General features: G+C 65.0%; 1 protein-coding gene across 4 annotated transcripts; it reads right to left on the bottom strand.

Annotated features, from left to right (window-relative positions):
* Nucleotides 1-6,123: 6,123 nt before the first annotated feature.
* MST1R (macrophage stimulating 1 receptor) lies at nucleotides 6,124-19,110 on the bottom strand. 4 transcript variants are annotated; one of them, XM_045857431.1, is made up of 20 exons: nucleotides 17,569-18,969; nucleotides 14,366-14,554; nucleotides 14,157-14,285; nucleotides 13,827-13,997; nucleotides 13,387-13,547; nucleotides 12,861-13,026; nucleotides 12,610-12,746; nucleotides 12,040-12,201; nucleotides 11,848-11,941; nucleotides 11,484-11,696; nucleotides 11,237-11,383; nucleotides 10,995-11,157; nucleotides 10,717-10,818; nucleotides 10,438-10,644; nucleotides 9,989-10,069; nucleotides 9,650-9,831; nucleotides 9,443-9,552; nucleotides 8,989-9,154; nucleotides 8,457-8,593; nucleotides 6,124-6,675 (listed from the first exon to the last, which is right to left on the bottom strand). In XM_045857431.1, exons 1-20 carry the CDS (start codon nucleotides 18,832-18,834, stop codon nucleotides 6,420-6,422), a joined length of 4,239 nt encoding a protein of 1,412 aa, XP_045713387.1. In that variant the 5' UTR covers nucleotides 18,835-18,969; the 3' UTR covers nucleotides 6,124-6,419. The 4 variants fall into 4 exon arrangements, with proteins under 4 accessions (XP_045713387.1, XP_045713389.1, XP_045713388.1 ...); XM_045857433.1 differs by having other exon boundaries at nucleotides 10,438-10,641; XM_045857432.1 differs by having other exon boundaries at nucleotides 11,484-11,693.
* Between the last annotated feature and the right edge of the window lie 1,707 nt (nucleotides 19,111-20,817).

Genomic DNA, 20,817 nt, shown 5'->3' with positions numbered 1-20,817 from the left:
AAAGCCCGTTCCATTAAGTCCCTCTGAGGGGAGGGGCAGCAGGGCAGCTAGAGAGGCCCCCAGGCAGGGGGGCCCTTTTGCCCAGCCCCCAGGAATCAAGCAGGAACATTGCCCCCTGTACCCCCCCAACATGTTTTTAAATAGTCTCTCACCAGGAAGAAGGGCATCCAATTCTATTTCTGATTCTAGAAAGTGAGGAGGGCCAACATGTTGCCATGGCAACCTGAGAGCCCCTCCCCCAGGCCAAGCCCATTCCCCAGGCTGAGGGCTCTCTGGCGTGGAGGGGCCGAGAAGGAACTCCAAGGAGCTCAGTCTCAGGGCACGGCCACCCAGGGTGCCCCCTGTGAGGGCAGGTCCCCGCACTGCCTCCTCTCATGCCTCACCTGCCTCCCACCTGTCAGGTTTGCGGGCAGGCCCCCAGCCTCTGTGGAGAGGGGGAGACTTCCCGAGGTGGGGAGAGTCGGCCACTCCGAGGGACTCTTCCTTCCTGTGGATCACGCCAGAGCCCCCCCCACCCAGGAGGGCCCGAGGGCGGCGGGCAGGACGCCATCAAGGGAAGGGGTGCAGAAAGCTCCACTGGGCTGGGAGCCCCCTGACCAGCCAAGTCTCCCGCGCCTGCTGCTCCAGCGCGGACGGACTCGGGCTCCTCTGCGGCCCCGGGAGACAGCTCTGTCGGGTCCCCAGACCCGCACTCCTCCGGCCCACCTGCCCGCTCCTCCTGCGCCCCGGGAAGCCTCTGCACATCTCCAAAACTCCAGGATCGGGAGGAGCTTAAAAGGGAACAAAGAAAAAACAACAAATATGAAACAGAGCCCCGGCTGGTGTGGCTCAGTGGACTGAGTGCCGGCCTGCTGGTTCGAACGCCAGTCAGGGCGCACGCCTGGGTTGCAGGTCAGGTCCCCGGGTGGGGGCGTGCAGGAGGCAACCAATGGACCTATCTCTTGCACACCGATGTTTCTCTCCTCTCTTTCTCCCTCACTTCCCCTCTCTCTAAAGATAAATAAATCTTTTTTAAAGAACCCAGAAGGAGGCTGAAGGGGCTCCCGGCGCAGCCAGCCACTTGCTAATGCAGCAAGCAGCAGGCCTGCTCCCCAGAGGTTCGCCCCTGTCCACCGCCCGGGGCTCAGACACCAGAGACTGCAGATGGGCAGCACTTAGATCTCGATTTAGATCTGGGGGCAGGGGCCGCACTCCGGGAAGGAACACAGCCCGGGCAAAGGCTGGCTTCTGAAAAGACCCGAAAGGATCATTTGTGCCAGCCCTTTCTGGGCGCTGATGGGAAGCCAAGGCCCCCAGGGGGGAGGAAGCATGCTCGGTCTCCCAGCTCCACACCGAGCGCTGTCTGTGTCTCCGTCTCCCGACCCTCCTCCCTGGGGCCTCGCGGGACCTGTGAGCCCGGACCCCTTGCTCCCCTGAAGTCTCCTGGCCAGGGCGCCCCCATGCCAATGTTCAAGGAACTGGCATCTCCTCCTCTCAGGCCCCCGCCTGACCCTAAAGGGAGACGGCCAAGGTGCAGAGAAACCCCAGCCCTCAGGGAACCGATGGTGGGGTGAGGGGCGGTAACCCGCTCCTGATCTGGGCTGTGGAAGGCGGAACCCAAGAGTGCCAAGAGGATGCAGCTTTTAAGCTCTAAGGCATAGAGGAATTTAAATAACAGATGTTTAAACAATCTTCCCTGCAAGCCTCGGTGCAGTGACCCCTCTGCTGCGATGTGTTACAGCTTAAAAATAGCCCACAATGAACCGCTCGGAGCTCCAATTGACTCAGGCTTACGTAACTCTGCGTGAAAGCTGGCCAGCCGCACCAGCCCGCGGGGAGGGCAACCGCACAGGCGCCCTCCCTGCTGCCGCGGCCGCCGTAGGGGCCGGGTGGGCTCCGCACCCTCCCAGGGAGCCGTCCTTGCCCAGAAGCCAGCAGAGGCGCGGCAGAGCCAGGGCTGTCAGAAGCACACGTGGCCTCGTGACGGCTGAGAAGAGACCTCCAACCCTGCCTGTGGAGGGGATGTGGGCGGAGCTGCCCTCCCTCGGGGTCCCCAAGCAGGAGCCCATGAGGGCAGGGTGGCTGGGGCTGCCCAAAGCCTCCCTTTACCCCTTTGAAGAGGGGCACCCCCAGCTTGGGGGATCATGTGAGCAGGACTAACGCCTGCCTGAAGCCGTCACTACCACGGAGCCCAGGGGTGGAGCTGACTGCTTGGCTGACACTAAGGGTCCACGGTCCGGGCTGCACAGGTGCACCTGTGGCATGAGGGAAGGTGCCGGCTTCGCAGCTGACAGAATTCTGTGATCTGGCCCACCAGCCACTTTCAGTCCCTGCCTCCCCTGATGCATTCCCAGACCCCAAGTGCCCAGTCCAAGGCTGACCACAAGGGTGCAGGTGGCTCAACGAACGTGACAGTCAGCAAAAAGGAGGGAAGCAGAGGATGCCCTGGCGTCAGAAGCCTCGTGGGCCCCCTCTGCCACTGCCCAGGCTCAGCCCTAGGGATTCGGCAACTTCCTCCGGCTCCCCCGCTGCTGAGCTCCAGCCTGACCCCTGAGCTCCTGCGGAGAAACAATGCGACGGATGGGTGACGCCCATGCGAAGGCCTCCTGCCCTCTTCCCAGCACAGGGCGGGCTGCCAGGCCCCTTGGTGCCTCTGCTTCCCTTCCAAAGCCAGGGCTGCCAGATGGGTGGAGGAGGGGGCTCGGGGCGCCTAGAGGACAGAAGACGGCCCCGGGCTCCTCATCCTGCCAAGTGAGGGGAAAGCTCGCTCTTGCGGCCTCTGTTTCCAGGGCGGCCCAACAGTGCTGGCCAGGCCTGGGATGGACATCCTGCGACCCGGGCAGAGGACGCCCGGGGTGCCGAACGAATAGAGAGCAAGATGCAGAGGCCACGGGGAAGCTCAGGAGCGGAGCCACGCTTCCACGTAGAGGCTGGGGCTGTGAGTCTCCGTGTGGGACAGACGGACGGGGACGGGGTTCAGGAGAAACAGTCATTTCTTTTTTTTTTTAATTTTACCTATTTATTTTTAGAGAGGGAAGGGAGGGAGATAGAGAGAGAGGAACATCAATGTGCGGTTGCTGGGGGCTGTGGCCTGCAACCTAGGTATGTACCCTGACTGGGAATCGAACCTGCAACACTTTGGTTTGCAGCCTGCGCTCAATCCACTGAGCTACGCCAACTAGGGCTAGGAGAAACAGTCATTTCTGAGAGCGTCCGAGGGTGTCGGTAGGGGCTGGCTGGGATTCAGGTGCCACACCTCCGGACTGAGCGGGGTCAGGCAGGCTCTGCCACCCGCTGGACATCTGCTGCCTACCTTTGGGCCAAGGGCTCCTGTCAAGACAGGACCAGTCTGCAGGCCATGCTCCCGGTCACCATCTCAGACATGAAGAGCCCACCCAGGGGCCATGACAGCCAGAGGCAAACGTGGCAGCTGCCCGGGCTCTCCTGGCATCTCTGCACAATGCCCACGGGAACAGACCCCGAAAGACTGGGGCTCAGTGGGCCCCACTGTGCCGGCTGGGGGGCTCTGGGGGTGCCCCACCGAGTCGTTCCCGCTCCTGCAGACAGGTGCAGCCCCACCTCTGGGCTCGCGGGGCACAGCACGTTTTTCACCAGGGCCTGGGGGTGGAGGCTCCGTGCTCCGCTACCGATTCCGGGGCTGCCTGGCCCCAGGCAGAGGCAGCGCGTGCCAGAGCTGCGGCCCAGGCCTCCGTGAGTCTCACTCAGGCCCTCACGGCAGCAGCGCCCGCCCCCTGACCCCCGCACCGGAGAGTGCTGCTCCCTCCTACAGGGGAAGGGACTGAGTTCACGGGATTAACCAGGCTCAGACCCGGGACCTCACGGGCTGCATGAGGGAGTCACTGATGAAGCCCTTGTCCAGGAAGGTCCCGGGGCCTGACGTGGGACCATATCTGGAGCCTTCCGGTGGGACCCCCCCCCCCACAAAAGGATGTGCATCCCTGGGGAAATTCCCTGAGGGTCTGGGGCCGAGGCATACGTGGGGGTGGGGGGAGGGTTTCAGGCCAGGCTCGTGGTGCCCCGTGAAAGCAGATCAGGGTGCTGCCGGCATGCCTCCAGGTGCCAGACACCGCGGCCACCAGGGAGAGCTCAGGAGGCCGTGAGTCATCTGCCGCTCCCTGGGCCCCAGCTCGCACCCTGGCCTCCCTCTGGCCTTTACCGACACCTGCCCGTCCCCAGCCCCACGGAGGCGGAGGAGCTGGCTGAGCGGGGTCTCTGTCCACAGCTAGTGGCGGTCTCCCGAGGCCCTGGGAGAACGCTCTGCCCGTGCCACCCACCGTGGCCGCCAGCAAGCTCCCCCTCGCACGGGCCACCCATCGTGCCTGAGACCACCCGACGGGAAGGCAGTGCAGCCTCCATGAAGCCTGGAAGTCCCGCAGAGTCTCCCGGCCCACCTGGGGGCCCGGGAACAACCCTAACCCTTCCTCACCGGCCTGGTGGCACAGGCAGGGATTCAAAGCCCTGAAGCAGCTCCAGCTCCTCTCACTCCAGGGGCACTCGGAGGGGACACAGCTGTGCCCCGATGCAGGAGCCCCAGCACTGGCCTCCCTGGGGCCCCTCCCTGAGCAGCCTGACCCTGGAAACTTGCCCCCCCCAGCTCCCTTCCATTTCCCTTTTCTGGGACGTCTCTCCTCGCCAGGGCCCCTCCCGGCCAGTGTGGGGTCCCTCTGAGTCCCTCTCTGATGAGCACATGAGCCAGCGGTCCACAAGCTGCAGAGGTTCGGAGGGAAAGAAGCCTCCGTCCAGCTCCAGAGAAGCCCCGGGGCCTGCTCCTATCTCTCCCCGAGCCCTGCGTGACCCTCAGATCCCCGGGACAAGGTCAGGGCACGAGGGTGGGAGGTCAGAGGGACTGAGACAGTCCTTCGAGACAGGTATGGATGGGGACCACGGCTGGGAGGCTGCTCCCTGAGACATTCCACTCGCCTCTCTCCCAGCCTCAGGGGCAACGACGCAGCTGCGTCCCCACCCGTCACGGGGACCGGGGTCTCTGGCCGAGCCAGGGAGGGAGGCCACGAGCCCTTCCGCACCTGCGCCGAGTGGGCAGCACAGGTGCAGCGGTGAACGGGCAGAATGTCCGTCCGCCTCTACCCCTCGCCAGCTCGCGGGCCCCTGATCTTTGGGCCCCGGCACTCGAGCAGAAGAGTCCCCTGTTAAGCTTTGTCTGCCTGTCCTCAGGTAGGTCCTTAGCCTCCCGGGCTGGGCCTCCCACTGGCCCGAGGTGGTCGAGCGGACAGCAGTACGTGTGGAGAACACTGGGCAACTCCAGTCCCAAGGAGACCCCCACTCTGCTTACCTGGGTCCCATGAGACGGGGCAGAGCTGGGGACTCACAGGAGAGGGAATATGCTCCCTTTAGGGTGAACTGGGGCGCCCCAAACTGGCAGGATGGGGACTACAGGGGCCCTGAGCAAGAGAGCAGAACCACCGTGATGTACCCGCATGTCCTGGGCCCGGCCACCCCCGCAGCACCGAGGGTGTGGCAAGGGCTAGTGCAAAGAGAAGCTGCTCTCCCCCTCCGGTGGGGCCTGGCCTTCGGGAGGCTCGTGTGGAGTGGCCTTGACGAGTATGAACAGCCTGGGCAGTCGGCACCTCGACGCTGGTACCGGAGAGTGTGGCGCTGAGGCCTTGCTGCTGGCTCACAGCTCTCAAGGCTGCAGGGACAATGCTGGCAGGTGTGTGTGTGTGGGGCGGGGAGTGTCCCTGCCCTGGCAGTGTGCCTGCGGTGGGGTGGGGGCTGCAGGCAGAGCAGGGAGCCCTGGAGAAGGACAAGAGCCCAGGGAAGGGGACAGCAGACTGGGCGACAGGAGAAGCCACCCTGACCGCTGCAGTCCTGGGTGCCCAGCAGCCCTCTTGGTTCTGTCCCAAAGTCCCAGGGCCCCGAAACTTACGCCTGGGGCTCACCTGCCTTCCTGCCCCCTGGGGCCTTCTCGCTGACCCCAAACCCTTCCAGCCTCAGGGTCTCTCTTCCAACTCTGCTGCTGGCACGGCTCCCACCTGACAGGGTCTCAGCAGAAAACGTCCCCTCTTGGGGCGCTTCCCTCACCTCTGTATTCACCTTTCTGCCCAACGCTGCCCCCCATTCTCCTAAAGATCTTTTTACGTTCATAGCACTTACCACAGTCTGTGCTTAAATAGTCACCTGTTTATTTACTGGCTCGTGGGCCGGTGGCTGGTCCCTGTGCCCAGCAGGCCAGACACACAACGGCTCCGTAAGTACTCACTACATCCAGGGTCACCCTCCCTGGCTCCCTCTGTGGCGTGAGGGGTCAGTGTGCCTTGCTCCCCCCCTACAGCCTGGCGGGTGAGGGTAAGGGACAGGGCAGAGTGCGGGTCGGGCCCCCCCTTGGCGCGGCACAGCCCAGAGGTTAACTCCCAGGAGTGGCTCTGCAGGCCCAGCCCCTCGGGGCCTGCCTAGGGCTGAGGTCACGTGGGCCTCGGTGGCTCTGAGAGGGGCCGAGGCTGCCCGGGGCTCCTGGGCACAGGTGGGGACAGTGACTGTTCTGGGGGCACAGTGGCGTCCTTGGGGGCATCCAGGCCCAGGTTCACGTAGGCCACGGACAGCTGCACGTAGTGGTCCCCACACAGAGCCGCCGCCAGTTGCTCGACTTCCCTCGCCAGCGTCCCGAAGGTGGGTCTCTCGGCAGGGTCTGCCGCCCAGCAGCGCAGCATCACCGCGTACCTGCGGCGGGGGAGGGCAAGGTCAGCGGCAGGTCGGAGCCCAGCCCAGGGATTCTGGGCTGCCCAGCGGTGAGCCCCCTGGCAGGCCACACAGGCAGGAGGACAGGGGCCAGGACCTAACGCCTAGCGTCGCCCGGCCGGGGACAGCTCTTCTCTTCACTGTCATGGCTGCTCCAGTCCTGCCTCCCCACCTGGCGCAGGTCGAAGTGCCTTAGGGGGTAAGAGCTTGGGCCCCGTGCCCTCGTGCCTCGGGCTGATTGGGGGCAAGTTTGTTAACCGCCCTGCGGCCCTGGACCCTCCTCCGATCCTGGATCCTGCAGCCGCTGGGGCACAAGGTGACAGGAGGCCCGTGAAGGGCCCAGCCCACAAGCCACCTCGGTCGTCATCACACACCTGGTGGGCAAGACGCCCAGGTCCGGCGACGTGGGGACGCCGCAGAGCCAGGAGACAAGGACATGTGGGGCAGTGCCCCCTGTGCCCCCATTCCCAGGCGGAGTTTCCCTGGGCCGCCTGGTGGCACCTGATGCTTGTCCCTTTGGCTTGGGAACGTCACCCCTGCCTTCAGTGGTCCTCTAAGTCCCCTACAGACAGCACCTCACATAACTCTCAGACGCTCTGAGGGCGGTCCTGTGAGCACCCCAACTTCTCCGAGGAGGAAAGGGGCACAGAGGGGTGGTGGGACTTACCCTGGGACAGTGGGGTGCTACCCACCCCAGATCCGCCCCTCATTCCCCCGACCCCGCTGATGGCCCAGCTCCGGGCTGAGGTCCTCTCTAGGAACGGCCCCAGGCGGGAAAGAGCGGCCTCTCCCAAGGTCACGCCTGCTTTGGGGACAGCTGTGACCACCAGGGCTGCTTCACATCAGGGACAAAGACCGGGCCCCTGGACCTTAGCTCCATGAAACTGCAAAGGGCCATCGCCTCCAGCGCCCCACCCCCACCCCGTGGGGCGGGCTGCAGCCTCTGTTGCACCTGCCTCGCCGCCCAGCCTCTCCGCCTGGGCCCAGTCCTGCTTCCCAGGGACCCAGCACCCACGTGAATCTCCGCCTCGGAGTCTGTTCCGGAAGCCCGCCTGGGGGCAGACGGGCAGTGAAGTTCACGTCCCTCCCTGCCCACCAGAGGCATCGGCGTCGTGAGGAACGGAGAGCAGGCTCGGGGCAGGCGGGGCCGTGCGGGAGGGCTATGCGTCCCCCGCTGGAGCGCAGCAGGAGACACGACCGTGACCTGGCTCTTCCGTCCTAACCGCGGACGCCTGGGCACCGCGGAGGCACTCGCCGCTCAAGAAGATGAACCTCGCACCAAACCCGCCCCCCCCCCCACCACCCCAGGCAGCGAGGACAACACAGCTGTCGCCATGCCTCCAAGACTGGGAAATCTGAAACTAGATCCCTTGAAAAAAAACATCTGATCTGGAGACGCGGAGGGGGCTAGTGTGGGAGCTAATGGAAGCTTTCCTTGAGACTAAGTGAGTGGAAAAGATGGAAAACAGCCCCCCTTGGCAGGGGAGGGGGAGAGGACTGCTGAGAAATCAAATCACTGGCCTCAACCCAGACTCTGAGATGGGAATGCTGTTACCATGGTGACCAGCCTATCCTCCCAGCACCCAGCCCTGAATAGGGGCAACACCGATCCGCAGATGAGGAAACCAAGGCCCAGAGAGGGTCCTTTGCCAGGTCAACCACAGGGCCGGTCAGACAGAGCTCGAGGCAAGAACTCGGCCTCCCACCCCTCCTGGTCTCCGGGGCCCGGCCCCCACCCCGCACCCGCGCCTGTGTGCACTCACAGAGAATCGGGGCAGTACTCCGGCTGGGGCAGGCGCCGACCCTGGGCCAGGAAGTGCGTGAGGTCAAAAGCGTCGATGTGAGGGTACGGTGGCGCCCCTCGAGTCAGCAGCTCCCACAGCAGCACCCCAAATGACCACTGGGGGAGGGGAAGGGCGAGGGCACTCAACTGCCACCCCGAACTTGGGGGGCAGGTGGGCCTCCCAGGCCTTCTACCTCCCAGACCCCTCTCGCCGGAAATGGGGGCTCCACCCCCAATCGCAGCCTGGTCCTCAACACCTCACGGGCATCTTCCCTGGGCCTCCTCCCACCGCCCGCACCGGTCCAGAGCTGGGGCTGGGCAGGGCCTGCCGTGTTGAGGAGCCAGTGAGTGCACAGCCTCCTCCTGCCCAAGAGGTGGGTGATTGGGCTGTGGGGGCTGCCCAGCTCGGGGAACCCCTGGGTGTGGCTCCTCATCTGGAGCCGAAGGGGCAAGGCCAAGGGCTCTCCGAGGACACCGAGGCCACGTGGACGCTGGGGCGGGTGGGGTCTCACCACGTCCGACTTGCTGGTGAACCTGTAGGTCTGCAGACTCTCCAGCGCCATCCACTTGACGGGCAGGCGAGCATGGCGGTGCTGCTGGACGCTGTAGTACTCCTTGTCCAGGACGCCTCGGGCCAGGCCGAAGTCGGCCACCTTGACTGTGAACGACTCATCCAGCCTGGGAGAGGGGGGTCCCACTCAGGACTGGCCCCCAGCAGGCCCTGAGCCCACCCGTCCCGGGTCTTCACAGGGTCTCAGAGCCACGGAGTCCCCCGTAAGCCTGACCTGGGCAGGCAGGAAAACTGAGGCCAGAGAGGGGAGGACACAGCCAGGGCTGTGCGGCCAGGGCTGGAGCGGGGAGTCTCCCCTGAGGTGCCTTGAGGGCAGCTAGAGACCCTGGCAGGGACCCTGCCCCCTCCCTTCACCCCGACGCCGCCCCCCCCCCCCCCCCGCGCCAGCCCCTCACATGCAGTTCCGAGCAGCCAGGTCCCTGTGGACGAACTTCTGCTCCGCCAGGTACTCCATGCCGCGGGCTACTTGCAGTCCGAAGCTGATGAGGTCCTTCACCGTGGGGTTCTGGGGGCACGCGGGGGGGTCAGTAGGCAAGGGCGGAGCAGCTCCACCCCCAGCGGCTGCCCGAGCCTCCCGACCCGGGGCCCCGCGGAGCACTGACCCGCTGGGGCGAGCGGACGAACCGGAGCAGGTCCCCGTGGCGCATGTAGGGCAGCAGCACCCGGGGCAGCCCCTCGGGCGGCAGCGTGATTCCGATGAGGGCCAGCACGTTGGGGTGGTGCAGACCGCGCATGAGCAGCCCCTCGCGCAGGAAGGCCTCCACCTCCTGCAGCTCCGTGATGCCTGCGGGCGGGGCAGCGCGACGAGTCAGGCCGGGGGCAGGCGGCCCTTCCCAGGGGTCAGACGGGGGAACGGAGAAGCAGGGTCTCCGGCTCGGGGTCACCCAGCGAGACGGCGGCCAGCAGGGAGGAGGCCCCGCCCAGCCCTCCGCCCCACTCACGGCTCAGGGACTTGACGGCGCAGTGAGCTCGCGTCTGGGCCTCGTCTGTGTACTCTCCGTGGTAGACGACCCCGAAGTGGCCTGGCGAGGGGAGAGGGTGAGGGGGCCCCCCTGGCGCCCAGGGCTCGGACCACATGCTCTGCTGTGACCACCAGACCCCCGGGGCACCGACGGGCCGACCCAACGTTAACAACAAGCAGGAGCTCCGTGATAGCGGAGGCTGCGGTCCCCCAGGCCCACCTGATCTGCACCCGAGCCCACAGAAGACAGAACGACCCCCCACTTCCTGGACGAGCAGCTGGAGGCTCAGAGAGGTTCCTTGGGACGCCCAAGGCCACACACGTGGGTGACAGGGCCAGAGTCGGAGGGTTGGTGACGCTCCTGCCTAGCTGCCCCGTGAGCCTGGGACCCCATCTCCGCCCCAGCCCCGCCTGGCCGGGTCCCCTCACCTTTGCCGATGACTCGGTCACTGTGGGTGACCACCCGCTCGTGGGGAATCAGCACGTCCTTGACCTCGGCCAGGAGCGCAGAGTCCAGGTCCCCGAGCTGGATGGACTTCGTCCGAAGCAGAGGGACTCGGGACCCATCCCCACTGTCTGAGAAGAACTCTCCGTGGACCCGAGTGGTGGGATCCAGACCCCCCGCGGAAGGAGCTGCTGCGGAGGAGAGAGGGTGAGTGCCTTGCGGAGTGGAGAGCGGGGCTTCAGCGGCCGGCACCTCCCGCTCACCGGGGCTGTATCGGCAACAGGAGCCGGACTGGAGCGGGGACAGAGGTGTGGCTCCGGCGATCTGGTCCGAGGACGCCGGGTGCCGCAGGCTCGGAGACAGGACTGTGGGAAGAAGGCCCCTGGTAGACAGCCTCTCCAAGCTCCTGGAGGCGGACCTCCACCCGGAAGGTGTGGGCCGGGCCCCCAGGGCAGGGGCAGAAAGAGGATGTAGGGGCCTGGAGACGCCACTGCAGGGGGGCAGAGGCCGAGTCAGGGCAGGGCGGGCGTGGAGCGCTCACCCAGCTGCTTCCTCCGCCGGTAGTTGAAGACGAGCGCGGTGGCCAGCACAACCACGAGCAGGGCCAGGGCCAGCAGGATGCCGAGGACCGTTCTCCGTGGGATGCCTTCCGAGCCCGGCCGCACCACTCTGCCCAGGGTGTGACATTCACCGTCCACGCAGACCTGGGGGCAGGCGGCAGCTCAGGCCCGGCCTGCGGACCCCCACCCGCGCCTCCTGCGAAGAGCCAGTCGAGCTGCTTACCTGCAGCGGGGTGCCGTCCTTGCCCAGGGGCAGGGAGGGGGGCAGGGGACAAACGACCACATCCCCTCGGAGCTCGTGCTGGCAGCGCTTACCACCCACGGTCACGTTCACGTCCACACAGTCGGCCACGGCTCCCAGCCCAATGTACTGCGGAGACAGTCACGAGGACTGGCCGGTGCCCCTGGCACCTCCGGGCAGGCCTCAGCTCTGACCCTCTGCGGCCCCCGCCCTCCATCCCCCCACTTACCTCGAACTTGACGGTGTGCTCCTCGGGCTTCAGTGGGGCCAGGTCAGGGCTGGGTGGGCGGGGCGGGGGCAGGAAGCGAAAGCCAGGCAGGGTGAAGCCGGCAGCTCCATCCCCCCAGGCGCTCAGGTTCCCTGCCACCCACTCCTGGGGGCCTCGGACCACGTACTCGGGCAGGCGGCACCGATGCTTCTCCGGCAGCTGCCCCTCGCACTGCTGGGGACCATGGAGAGTGCTTAGCCTGGCTCCCCCGGCTCCTCGGCCCAGGACAGGGTGGGGCAGGAACTCGGGGGACTGGCCCGGCCTCCCTCCCTCTCTCCCTCCCTCCCGGCCGGTGCCCACCTGGCGGCTGCCAGGGCCCACTCACCCTGGTCTCCACCGCCTTGAGCCCATCGTGGAACGACAGCGCCAGGCGCCACACGGAAGTCAGGTGCTGGCCGCGGACGGTGACGTGGGAGCCGCTGTGAAGGAGAGCGGGGCGGTGGTGAGCTGAGGGGGCCCTCTGAGGACGGCTCCCTCGCTCCTGGGAGAACAGGGTGGGGAAGGAGGTGGCACGCACCTGTAGCCACAGTGGGGGCTGATGCCCAGCACGATGGGGTTCTCCCGGTAGTCGAAGGTCCAGGAGCCAGGCACCCCGGCGCCCCCCACCTGCAGGCGAATGGGAACGCTCCCCAGAGCAGCACCGGGCGGCGTGGTGCAGGAAAGCTGCCCCTCGCCGACCCTGTGGAGCAGGGAGACTAGGTTCAGGGTCACCTTCCGGGGGTGCCGAGGCCCACTTCCCCCAGGGGTCCGCCGACCTCTCCTGGTTCCTCTGTTGGTCGTCTCCCCAGCCGCCCACCCTCCACAGGTCTGTGTCAGGACAGGCTGGTCCCGGGAAGACCCCCCAGGAAGGCAGGGAGGAGATGGATTCCCCACAACCTTGGCTGCGGGAAGCCAGTGGGTTTTGGCGGTCTCTCCTGCCATTCCCACACCACGTCAGGACTGGCGGGGACAACAGACCCTTCTTCCTGGGCCCAGCCATGCGACTGAGCGCTCCCCCCTCTGCTCTGGCAGCACCCAAGTCCCAGCTGGCGAGGGCTCCCCTGCTGGGGCCCTCTGACCTCCCATCCCCTTGCCGGCCAGTGCTCACCACTCCAGAAGACACTCCGTCCCGTTGACCAGCACAGCCCGGCTGGTGCCTGTGGACAGGCCCCGGCCTGTCAGGGTGAGGCGGGTGCCCCCTGCCCGTGGGCCGAAGAGGGGCTGTACTTCTTTCAGCTCTGGCTCCTAAGAGAGTATGGAGGTGGCTTAGCTCAGCATGGAACACCCTCCACTCCAAAGCCCTTCCCTCCCCATGTCACCCGGCTGGCCAAGGGCGCAGACAAGACGAGGTGGTCTCACCACGAAGGAGAAGCCTTGCAGCACGGAGGTGCCGTCTATCCGGAAGTGCTTGCCCAGTGGCATGTTGGTGACGGTGAGGCTAATGTTGGCAGTCCCAGCTGACTGTGTGCCCAAGGGTTCCAGTTCACACTCCAGCTCTTCTGTGAAGCCCTTCCGGGGCACTGGGCTAGAGCACCCGGGAACTCAAGGTCAGCCAGGGGTCACCCAGGCCTCGTTGCATGCCCGCCACAAAGCACGGGTCTCTCCTGAGCCTGCAGGTGGCCTCTCTCCTGGGTGGCCTCCAGGGCGGGCAGGCTCCGGCAGGGCAGGGCCTTGCTAGCCTTGCCCGGTCCGTGACTCAAGGGACAGGTCAGGCATATGCAGGCTGCAGAAGGGACTGAGATGTGGCTGCATACACGAAGCAGCCGGAGCCACTGCAGCTGGCCTCACCTCTCCTTGCCCCCAATAAGCAGAGGACAGAGTCCCACGGGGACGGAACCGTTTGGCTGCCCCCACCGGGGACGGGAAGGACAGGGAATGGTTGTACCTGAGGTGTGAGCTGTCCTTGGGCAGCAGGCGGCAGGGACTCTGGCCCACAGTGACCTGACGCGTGCCCTCAGGCACCGGGCCCGCAGGGTGCAGGTAGAAGTTGGAGCCGCACAAGGTCAGCCTCGTGCTGCCCCTCCGGGGTCCACTGCGAGGGTAGAACTGGAAGGGCAGCAGACAGCCTGTGTGAGCCGGGACTCTCAGCCCCGTCTGCTCCCCCCAAACTTTTCTGCCGCCCCCCTTGCCTGCCCCACACTCCGTTCATTCTAGGTCACGTGCTTGTGCTCACTCAGGCACTCTCCTGCCTCCAAAGCTTTGCATGGGCCATCTCCTCTGCCAAGGATGCCTTCCTGGAGGGCGTCGCAGGCCTGAGGAAGATCACTCCCCGCCCCGGGCCCAGCCTGTGTCACCCTCACCTGTGCCCAGCCAGGCAAGCCGTACCTCAGTGAGCTCTGGGGGACAATGGTCCTGTTGCCAGGAGCCAGGACAGTCCTTCTGCCGGCCACAGACGCCCCCACACCAGCCACAGCCCATGAAACGCTGCGCCCGCAGGCAACGCCAGCAGGTGAGGAAGTGGCGGCAGCCGGGGCCCTGGATGGGTACCTGGAAGACCTTGGAAGGGCAGAAGGGTGGCTCAGGGGTGGCTGGAGGGGGCTGGCGTCCTAGGCCCCGAAGACCCCCCTGGTGCCATTCTAGATCAAGGCGGTAAGACCTGTGTGTCAACGCCTCCCAGGATTAGATGGCCCCAGGCCCTGCCCCTGCCCACCTCACCTGGTCCCCAGAAGCAAAGAACAGGTGGTTCCCAAGGCGACTGACGTTCCGCTGCACGGGCTGCTTACTGTTGCTCAGGGAGAAGTTGGACACATACAGCAGGTAGCTGAGAGACCTGGCCAGCTCCACCTGGGACAGGTCAGCGGTGAGCAAAATGGGGACGGGCACGGGGACCCAGGGACAAAGGGCTGTGGAGACGAGGGACCCACCTGCAGGATGCGCCCGTCTGACGTGCCCATGTGGGCCACGGTGACGTTGTCCAGGCGCGTCACGTGCAGCGCGGTCACCTGCACCGGCCCCAGCAGCCCGTTGAACAGGTCCACGCGTACGAGGCTGCTGCTGACCCGCAGCGGGAAGTGGTAGCAGCTGGTGTTGGGGCTGAGGGACGCCAGGCCGGGCTGGGGAAGATGAGGGAAGGGGTCAGGGCTCATCCTGCACAGTGACCCCTTGGGGCCTCTGTCGGCGACCGCAGCAGCCTGAACTCCCACCCCTCACCAGGCCTGCCCGGAGAGGGCCCCAGGCCTGTCGGTTCCTACATTCCACCCGCCCCCCCCCCCAAACGGCAATGGGGCTCTCGGAGGGAGCGAGGCCACAGCAGGCCCCGACTGGAAGGCCAGCTCCCCCGGTGCCTCGCCCTGCCTCACCATGTCCACTCTGATGATGCGTTACTGAGTCTCACAGACCCGACCCCATTCTGTCCCCACCACCGCTCACCACCCCCATTTTACAGATAAGGAAACAGGCTCAGAGAGGTTCGGTGGCTTGTCCAAGGCCATCAGGCCCCCTCAGGGAGGGGAGCCAGGTTGGCAGCCTGAGCTCTGGACTAGAGTCCTCTCCTGCCCCCTGCTGGCTCTGCTCTGTACTTCAGCAAATGCTGTCTGGTCTCAGGGCTTCAGTCTCTCCACCAGCACAAGGGGCCTGAAGTCTAAGGTTAATTTATCAGCACAGGGTTGGTAACAGGGTCCTTCTCCCTGAGACTCCAGAGGTCTTTCCATGCCTCCAGCGGCTACCGGTACCTCCTACAGGGTGCAAAAGGGATCAACCGAGGTCTGAAGGCCTGGGTGCCAAGCTAGGCCCGACCCCAGGGGTTGGGAGATGCTAATCTCTCCCTTGCTCTTAACAGGAGGGTGTTTGGGGGCTGCACTCAGTGCTCCAGAGAAGGGCTATGGAAGCTTCTGGAAAGCAGGAAGCCAGGGTGTGAATGCAAGGTACTGGATGGAACTGGGTGCCACGTGCTGGCAGGGCTCAGTCGTCCTAGCTGCTGAGGACCCCCTCGCCAGCTCCGAGGGCAGCACTCAGGGCTGGACCCCCGAGGCCCGCATCGCACCAAGTCTGTGTAGCAGACCCCAGCGCCCATCAGGAGCCCCGGGGGCAAGAGCAGGGGCAGAGCTGGGCCCAGAAACCCACACACTCTGGGTCTGTGGCCTGGGTAGGCGGGGACTGGGACTCTGTCCTCACCTGAGGAAGGAAAGGGGCCCATTCCTAGGCGGAAGCCAGCCAGGTGTTTGCAGCATGACTCAGGGACAGGTGGGGCTGAGGGGCGGAAGAGGCCCTGCCCCAGTCAGGATCACGCCCTTGCCTGCTTGCCCGGGGTTCCAGAGTCCCAGCTCTGGCTTCCCAGGCTTGTCGAGGGCCCGTGACTCCTGAAGACACTTCAGTGTTCGATGCCCCACAGAGGAGGGCGACTGCCCCAGCCAGGCCCAAACCCTACGGGGAGCAGCTCCTCGCCGCTCGGGCTTCCTGAGGCCAGCCGCAAGGAGCACACAGCAGATGTGGCCCTGGAGGGGGCATGCCTGGCCAGTGGGCAAGCACAGTACAAGCTGGCTCACCCACCTCCCGGGGGCTGGGCCGACCTGTGGGCGGGGCTGGAGATTAGTCCTCCTAGAGCCTGGCACTACCAAGTCTTGCTTGGTGTCTGTTGACCCACTGACCACTAGCCAAGTTGGGGAGAGGTTCTGGCTCCCCAGAGGGAAGAGGAAGGGGCAGGCAGGGCTGCCAGGCCCAGACAAGGGAGCTCCAACCCTGGGGCCTCCTCAGCTTAGATGGCCTCCACGGACAGAGGGAGGCTGAAGACTCCCCCAACCTCACGCATGTAGCTTCTCCCACCTCTGGGCCATCAACTAGAGCTGGGAGGGAACTGACGGCAGACGTCACAGCAGGGCCATGGCCACAGGGCAGCCCAAGGCTCTGAGAGGAGCGCCTGCGGGCCAGCCTCCCGAAAGACCGCTCGTCCAGTGCCACTCGTCCCAGCTCCTTGGTTTAATTCCTTATACTCTCAGGTAAGACTGCTTCAGTGGCTTCACGAAATCAGTTTTGGTTTTGTGCTCAGCATTTTAAGGCATGTCCTGTTGGTCTCTGCTCCAGCTTCCTGACACCAAGGAAGAATCAGGGTAGGGTCTGCAGGAAGGGACCCCCAGTTCAGCATGGGCTGGGAGACCTCCTGCCTAGGGCGAGGAGGGAGACGCAGGCAGCGCCCCAACTAGTGCGGAAAAAAGTCTGGGACTCCCATGCGGTGAATCAGTTCCAGCAGGCTTTACTCACCCCCAGATGTTTACAGTTGTTTGCACAAGACCAGGGTGAGCCTCCTGGAATCTGCTAGAGCCAAGCCACCTTCCCACCATGTCCCGGGGCCTCCAGCAACCACCCCACGGAGAACGATTCATCAGGGATGAGTGGGTCCATAAAACCCAAGCCACACACGCTCCCTGGCAAGCCCTCACCCCTCCCGGGCCCAGGACGCTCCCCAGAACAGGGGCGGGAGCATTCTCCACCACTCCTGCCTCATCCTCTTTGGACAGCGGAACACGACCAGTGCTCCCATAGAGAAAGTGAAACTATTTGGGGGGATAGGGGATTTGAGGTATAAGGGGATTAAATGATACTGAAAAAATACAATAAAGATTAAATTTGAAGAAAAAAGAAGAACTGTGTTAGCGAGCAGCCGTGAGTCTGTGGAATACGTGCGCATCTGCGGGTGTGTGTGGGGGGGCGGGGGATGTTCTTCCGTGTCTGCCCCGAGGGTGTGGGCAGCGGGCAGATAGGACGGGATGCCCATCATTCCACCCAGAGTCTGGCGGTGTTCCTGGCGGAGAGACAGTTATGACGCAATCCAGTTCTCACGTAACCAGGGAAAAACTGCCTAAAAAATCAGAGGTCATGACAGGTCTGAGGGTCAGAGAGCAAAATGGGGTAGCGAGCGGGCTGGCCTGGCTGGGAGATGAGCCTCCCGGGCGGCCTTCGTTTGGCGGGCCCCTCCGGCCGCAGCAGCTCTGGAGAACTGGGTGGAAGGGAGAACCTCTCTCCTACCGTCCCGGCTCCCCGGCCCCCAGACGCTCTCCAGGGTGGGAGGGAAGCAGCCTGGATTCAGCCACGTGCACACTGTTCACGGGTGAGGTTCCCTTTTTCAGCTTACCGGGTTGGGGCAGAAGCTGGGGGCCTGGAAGAAGTCGAGGTCCCTCCGGAGGCTCCTCCCGGGGCCCGGCTGGACGGGGGGGTTACAGCAGCGCTCCTCGCCTTCCTCGATGAGCTTATCCACCAGATCGATGGGGAAGGCACAGACGACAGATGTGGGACCGCCACCGGGGCTGCTGTCTCGGCTGGCCACGAAGACCCCAAAGAGCACTTGCTGGCCCTCGGCTACGTTCAGCTCGGCGGCCAGCTGGCCGCCCACGGGAGCCGTGTGGGCTGCCCGCAGCACTGGATACGGCTGCCCGACCAGCAAAGCCTCGCGTCGCCGGCGTTTAGGCTCAAAGTGGCAATCCAGAACCAGCTCACGGTAGCTGCCCACGTCGGTGTCCACGGCGCTGAGCCGGGCCAGGCGCGTGTGCAAGGCGCCGGGCGTGGCGGCCAGGCTAGCGGGCTGCACGGTCAGAAAATAGACGAAGGCTCCGGCGTGGAAGCTGTACACATACTCGATGCGGTAGGAAGGGAGGTACCGGGGCAGCACCGACAGCGCCTCGAAGTCTGGTGCGAATCCGGACGCGTCGGCCTTGAGGCGCCGGATGGACACGGAGCGTGGGCTGAAGCTCGAGGCCACCTTCTCGTCCAGAGAAGATGCCACGTAGAGGTAAGCGGCGTGGCCCTGCTCCACCACGGTCACGAGGGTGCCCAAAGGGCTGGCCACGCAGTCGGGGCAGTCTTCGGGCCGGTTGTGGCGGGCGGAGAAGAGGCAGGCTGGCGGGGCCAGGCGCAGGGTGGTCCCGGTGGGCTCCAGCTCGTGCTGGAAGCAGCGGCCGTGCAGGCTGGAGCCGCAGCTGATCAGGGCCGGCAGCCCCGGCTCCAGCACCAGCACCTTTGCGTCCGTGTCCCCCGGGGGCCCGTGGGGGCCTGGGCCACAGGCTGCGCACGTTTGGCAGGCAGGGTCCCCAGCAGGGCCTGTGGCCAGGCTCTCGAGGAGCTGCAGGTCCGGCCCAAGCATGTGCAGGCGATTGCGTGTGGCCACGAACACCGCACTTCCATCCTCGCCCCCATCATAGGTCGCCAGGGCCTGTATCGGCCCGCCCGCCGAGAAGCTGGGCACCGTGTACTTCACGTCGAAGTCACGGGAGGCAGCGTAAGGGACGCTCGGGCACTGCCAGGACCTGCCAGCCTGGGGCACTGCCGGCGGCGGCAGCAGCAGCAGCAGCAGCAAGAGTAGCAGCAACAAGGAGGGCTGCGAGCGCGGTGGCAGGAGCTCCATCGAGGCCCAGCTGGGGCCCCGCGGGGATTCCCACAGGCCAAAGACCTGGCTGGGAGCAGACTCGAGGGCTGGGACCAGACTCGAGGGCTGGGACCAGTGTCTAGCGCGGGTCTTGAGAGCCCTGGGCAGCGGCCCCCCGCCTGGAGCTCCAGCGATGCTCCCCTCTCCTCCCCAGCCCTCGGGTCTGAGCACTTGGCGCAGACGGAGACACACAACCGGCAGGAACTGGAGAGGCCAACTCACCTGCTCGCTGTCCCGCTGCCGCTCCCAGCCATTTCTCAGAGCAAAGTCGGAGGGAGGGACCGGGACAGGCGGGGCCAGTGCTTGGGGCGGAGCGGTGGGCGGGGCCTGTTGAAGGCTTGGCCAGGCCGGCCCTCCAGACTCTCCCTGCCCTGGGGTGTCCTGCTCCTCTTCCTTGAGTCTTTCTCTCAGTGACCTGGGGCTGGGTGTGCTTGGAGTGGCCTGGAGAGAAGTAAGTAGGCCTGAACCATCCCATCCAGGCCCCCCCTACGCAACGGGCCGAGGTGAGGAGGGGGCGGGGCCAGCCCAGTGCCAGGGAGGGTTCAAGGACTAGGACGGCCTGGCTCCTTTCTTCTCTGGGTGCCTTCGTACAGCAACACCCTCAACGCTGGTTCCCAGGCAGGACCCGGGGAACCCACTGTGTGGGGAAGAGACCAGGAAATGTGTGTGGGACCGGAGAGGAGAGGTGAGGGGACCCCGGGAGTGACAGCACCGTCTGTGGGCAGGGGCCATCCTCCCGCGGGCTTGCCCTGGCCTGTCAGCCACAGGACGGTGTCAGAGGAAGGGGTGCTGCGCTCTGACCACCTTTGGACGGGAGGGGTTATATGATGGGGCCAGCCCCACCGGCTGGACCGTGGAGTCAGGGGAGAGGCGCCTTCCGTGGAGGCCCAGCCCCAGTGTTGGCCCGCCCACCGCTGCCTCAGGGTGCAGAAGCAGCAGGACGGGGACGGGACAGCACAAGGCTGGCCTTCCTTTCTGGCCCTGCCCCAGCGCCCCCCGACATGCGGGAAGCGTGGGCACGTCTAACCCGCCCTGTAAGCCTTGTGGGCCCCCAAGCCTCTGCCTCTCGGAAATGAGGGTGTCGTTCTGAGGAGGGGATGGCCAGAGCTCTCTCTCTGAGCTGGGATGCGGGGCACCGGAGCTGGGGGGCGGGGAGGCAACCTACACCTGCTCTCACCATCTCTCACCTGGGAGTCTGCGGCTTCCCCTCGCTCACTGGCATGGGGGACAAAGGGACCTCATCCCAAACCTGACAAGCTCAGGAAGGCCAGCAGGGTGGGGCCTACAGGCTCAGAGGCCGAGTTTGGTCCGAACACAAAAACCCCTGACTGGCAGTGGGTCACGGTGGGCAGTCGCAGCCTAGGCCTGCAGCGTCCCTGACAAAGGCCCGTCTTAGCTGATCCTGCCTGTTGTCTTTGTGCACCCAAGACTCCTGTGGGTGCACCCACAGCACGAGACCCCAGAGCCCCTCGTTGTGACTCTGTTCCCCAAACACCATCTCCGTGTGCTGTATGTGTTAGTTGTCCTGCACCCAGCCATGTGAAAGGAGTTTGTGTCAGCCCTGGCTGGGGTGGCTCAGTGGATTGAGCGCCGGCCTGACAACCAAAGGGTCGCTGGTTTGACTCCCAGTCAGGGCACATGTCTGGGTTGCAGGCCAGGTCCCAGGTTGGGGTGTGCAAGAGGCGACCACACATCGATGTTTCTCTCCCTCTCTTTCTCTGGCCCTTCCCCTCCCTCTAAAAATAAATACATAAAATCTTTTTTTTTAAAGTTTGTCTCTCAGTTTTACTTTTTAACTAATCCCAGAGGTTCTCCCCACTGTCGCTTTCTCCTTCATCTACCACCAGTAGATATCATGTAACCCTCCCCACCACTTCTCATTTGATTCAAAATGTACAAAATAAGCTGAAAAGCTGCCATTTACTGGAGTGTTTTTTCAGTCCATTGAGATTTTGCTGCCCA

The sequence above is a fragment of the Phyllostomus hastatus genome, unplaced genomic scaffold (assembly GCF_019186645.2).
Source record: "Phyllostomus hastatus isolate PE091 unplaced genomic scaffold, TTU_PhHast_1.1 phas_scaffold_129, whole genome shotgun sequence".
Classification (NCBI taxonomy): Eukaryota; Metazoa; Chordata; class Mammalia; order Chiroptera; family Phyllostomidae; genus Phyllostomus; species Phyllostomus hastatus.
This window is presented reverse-complemented; position numbering and strand designations above follow the sequence as displayed.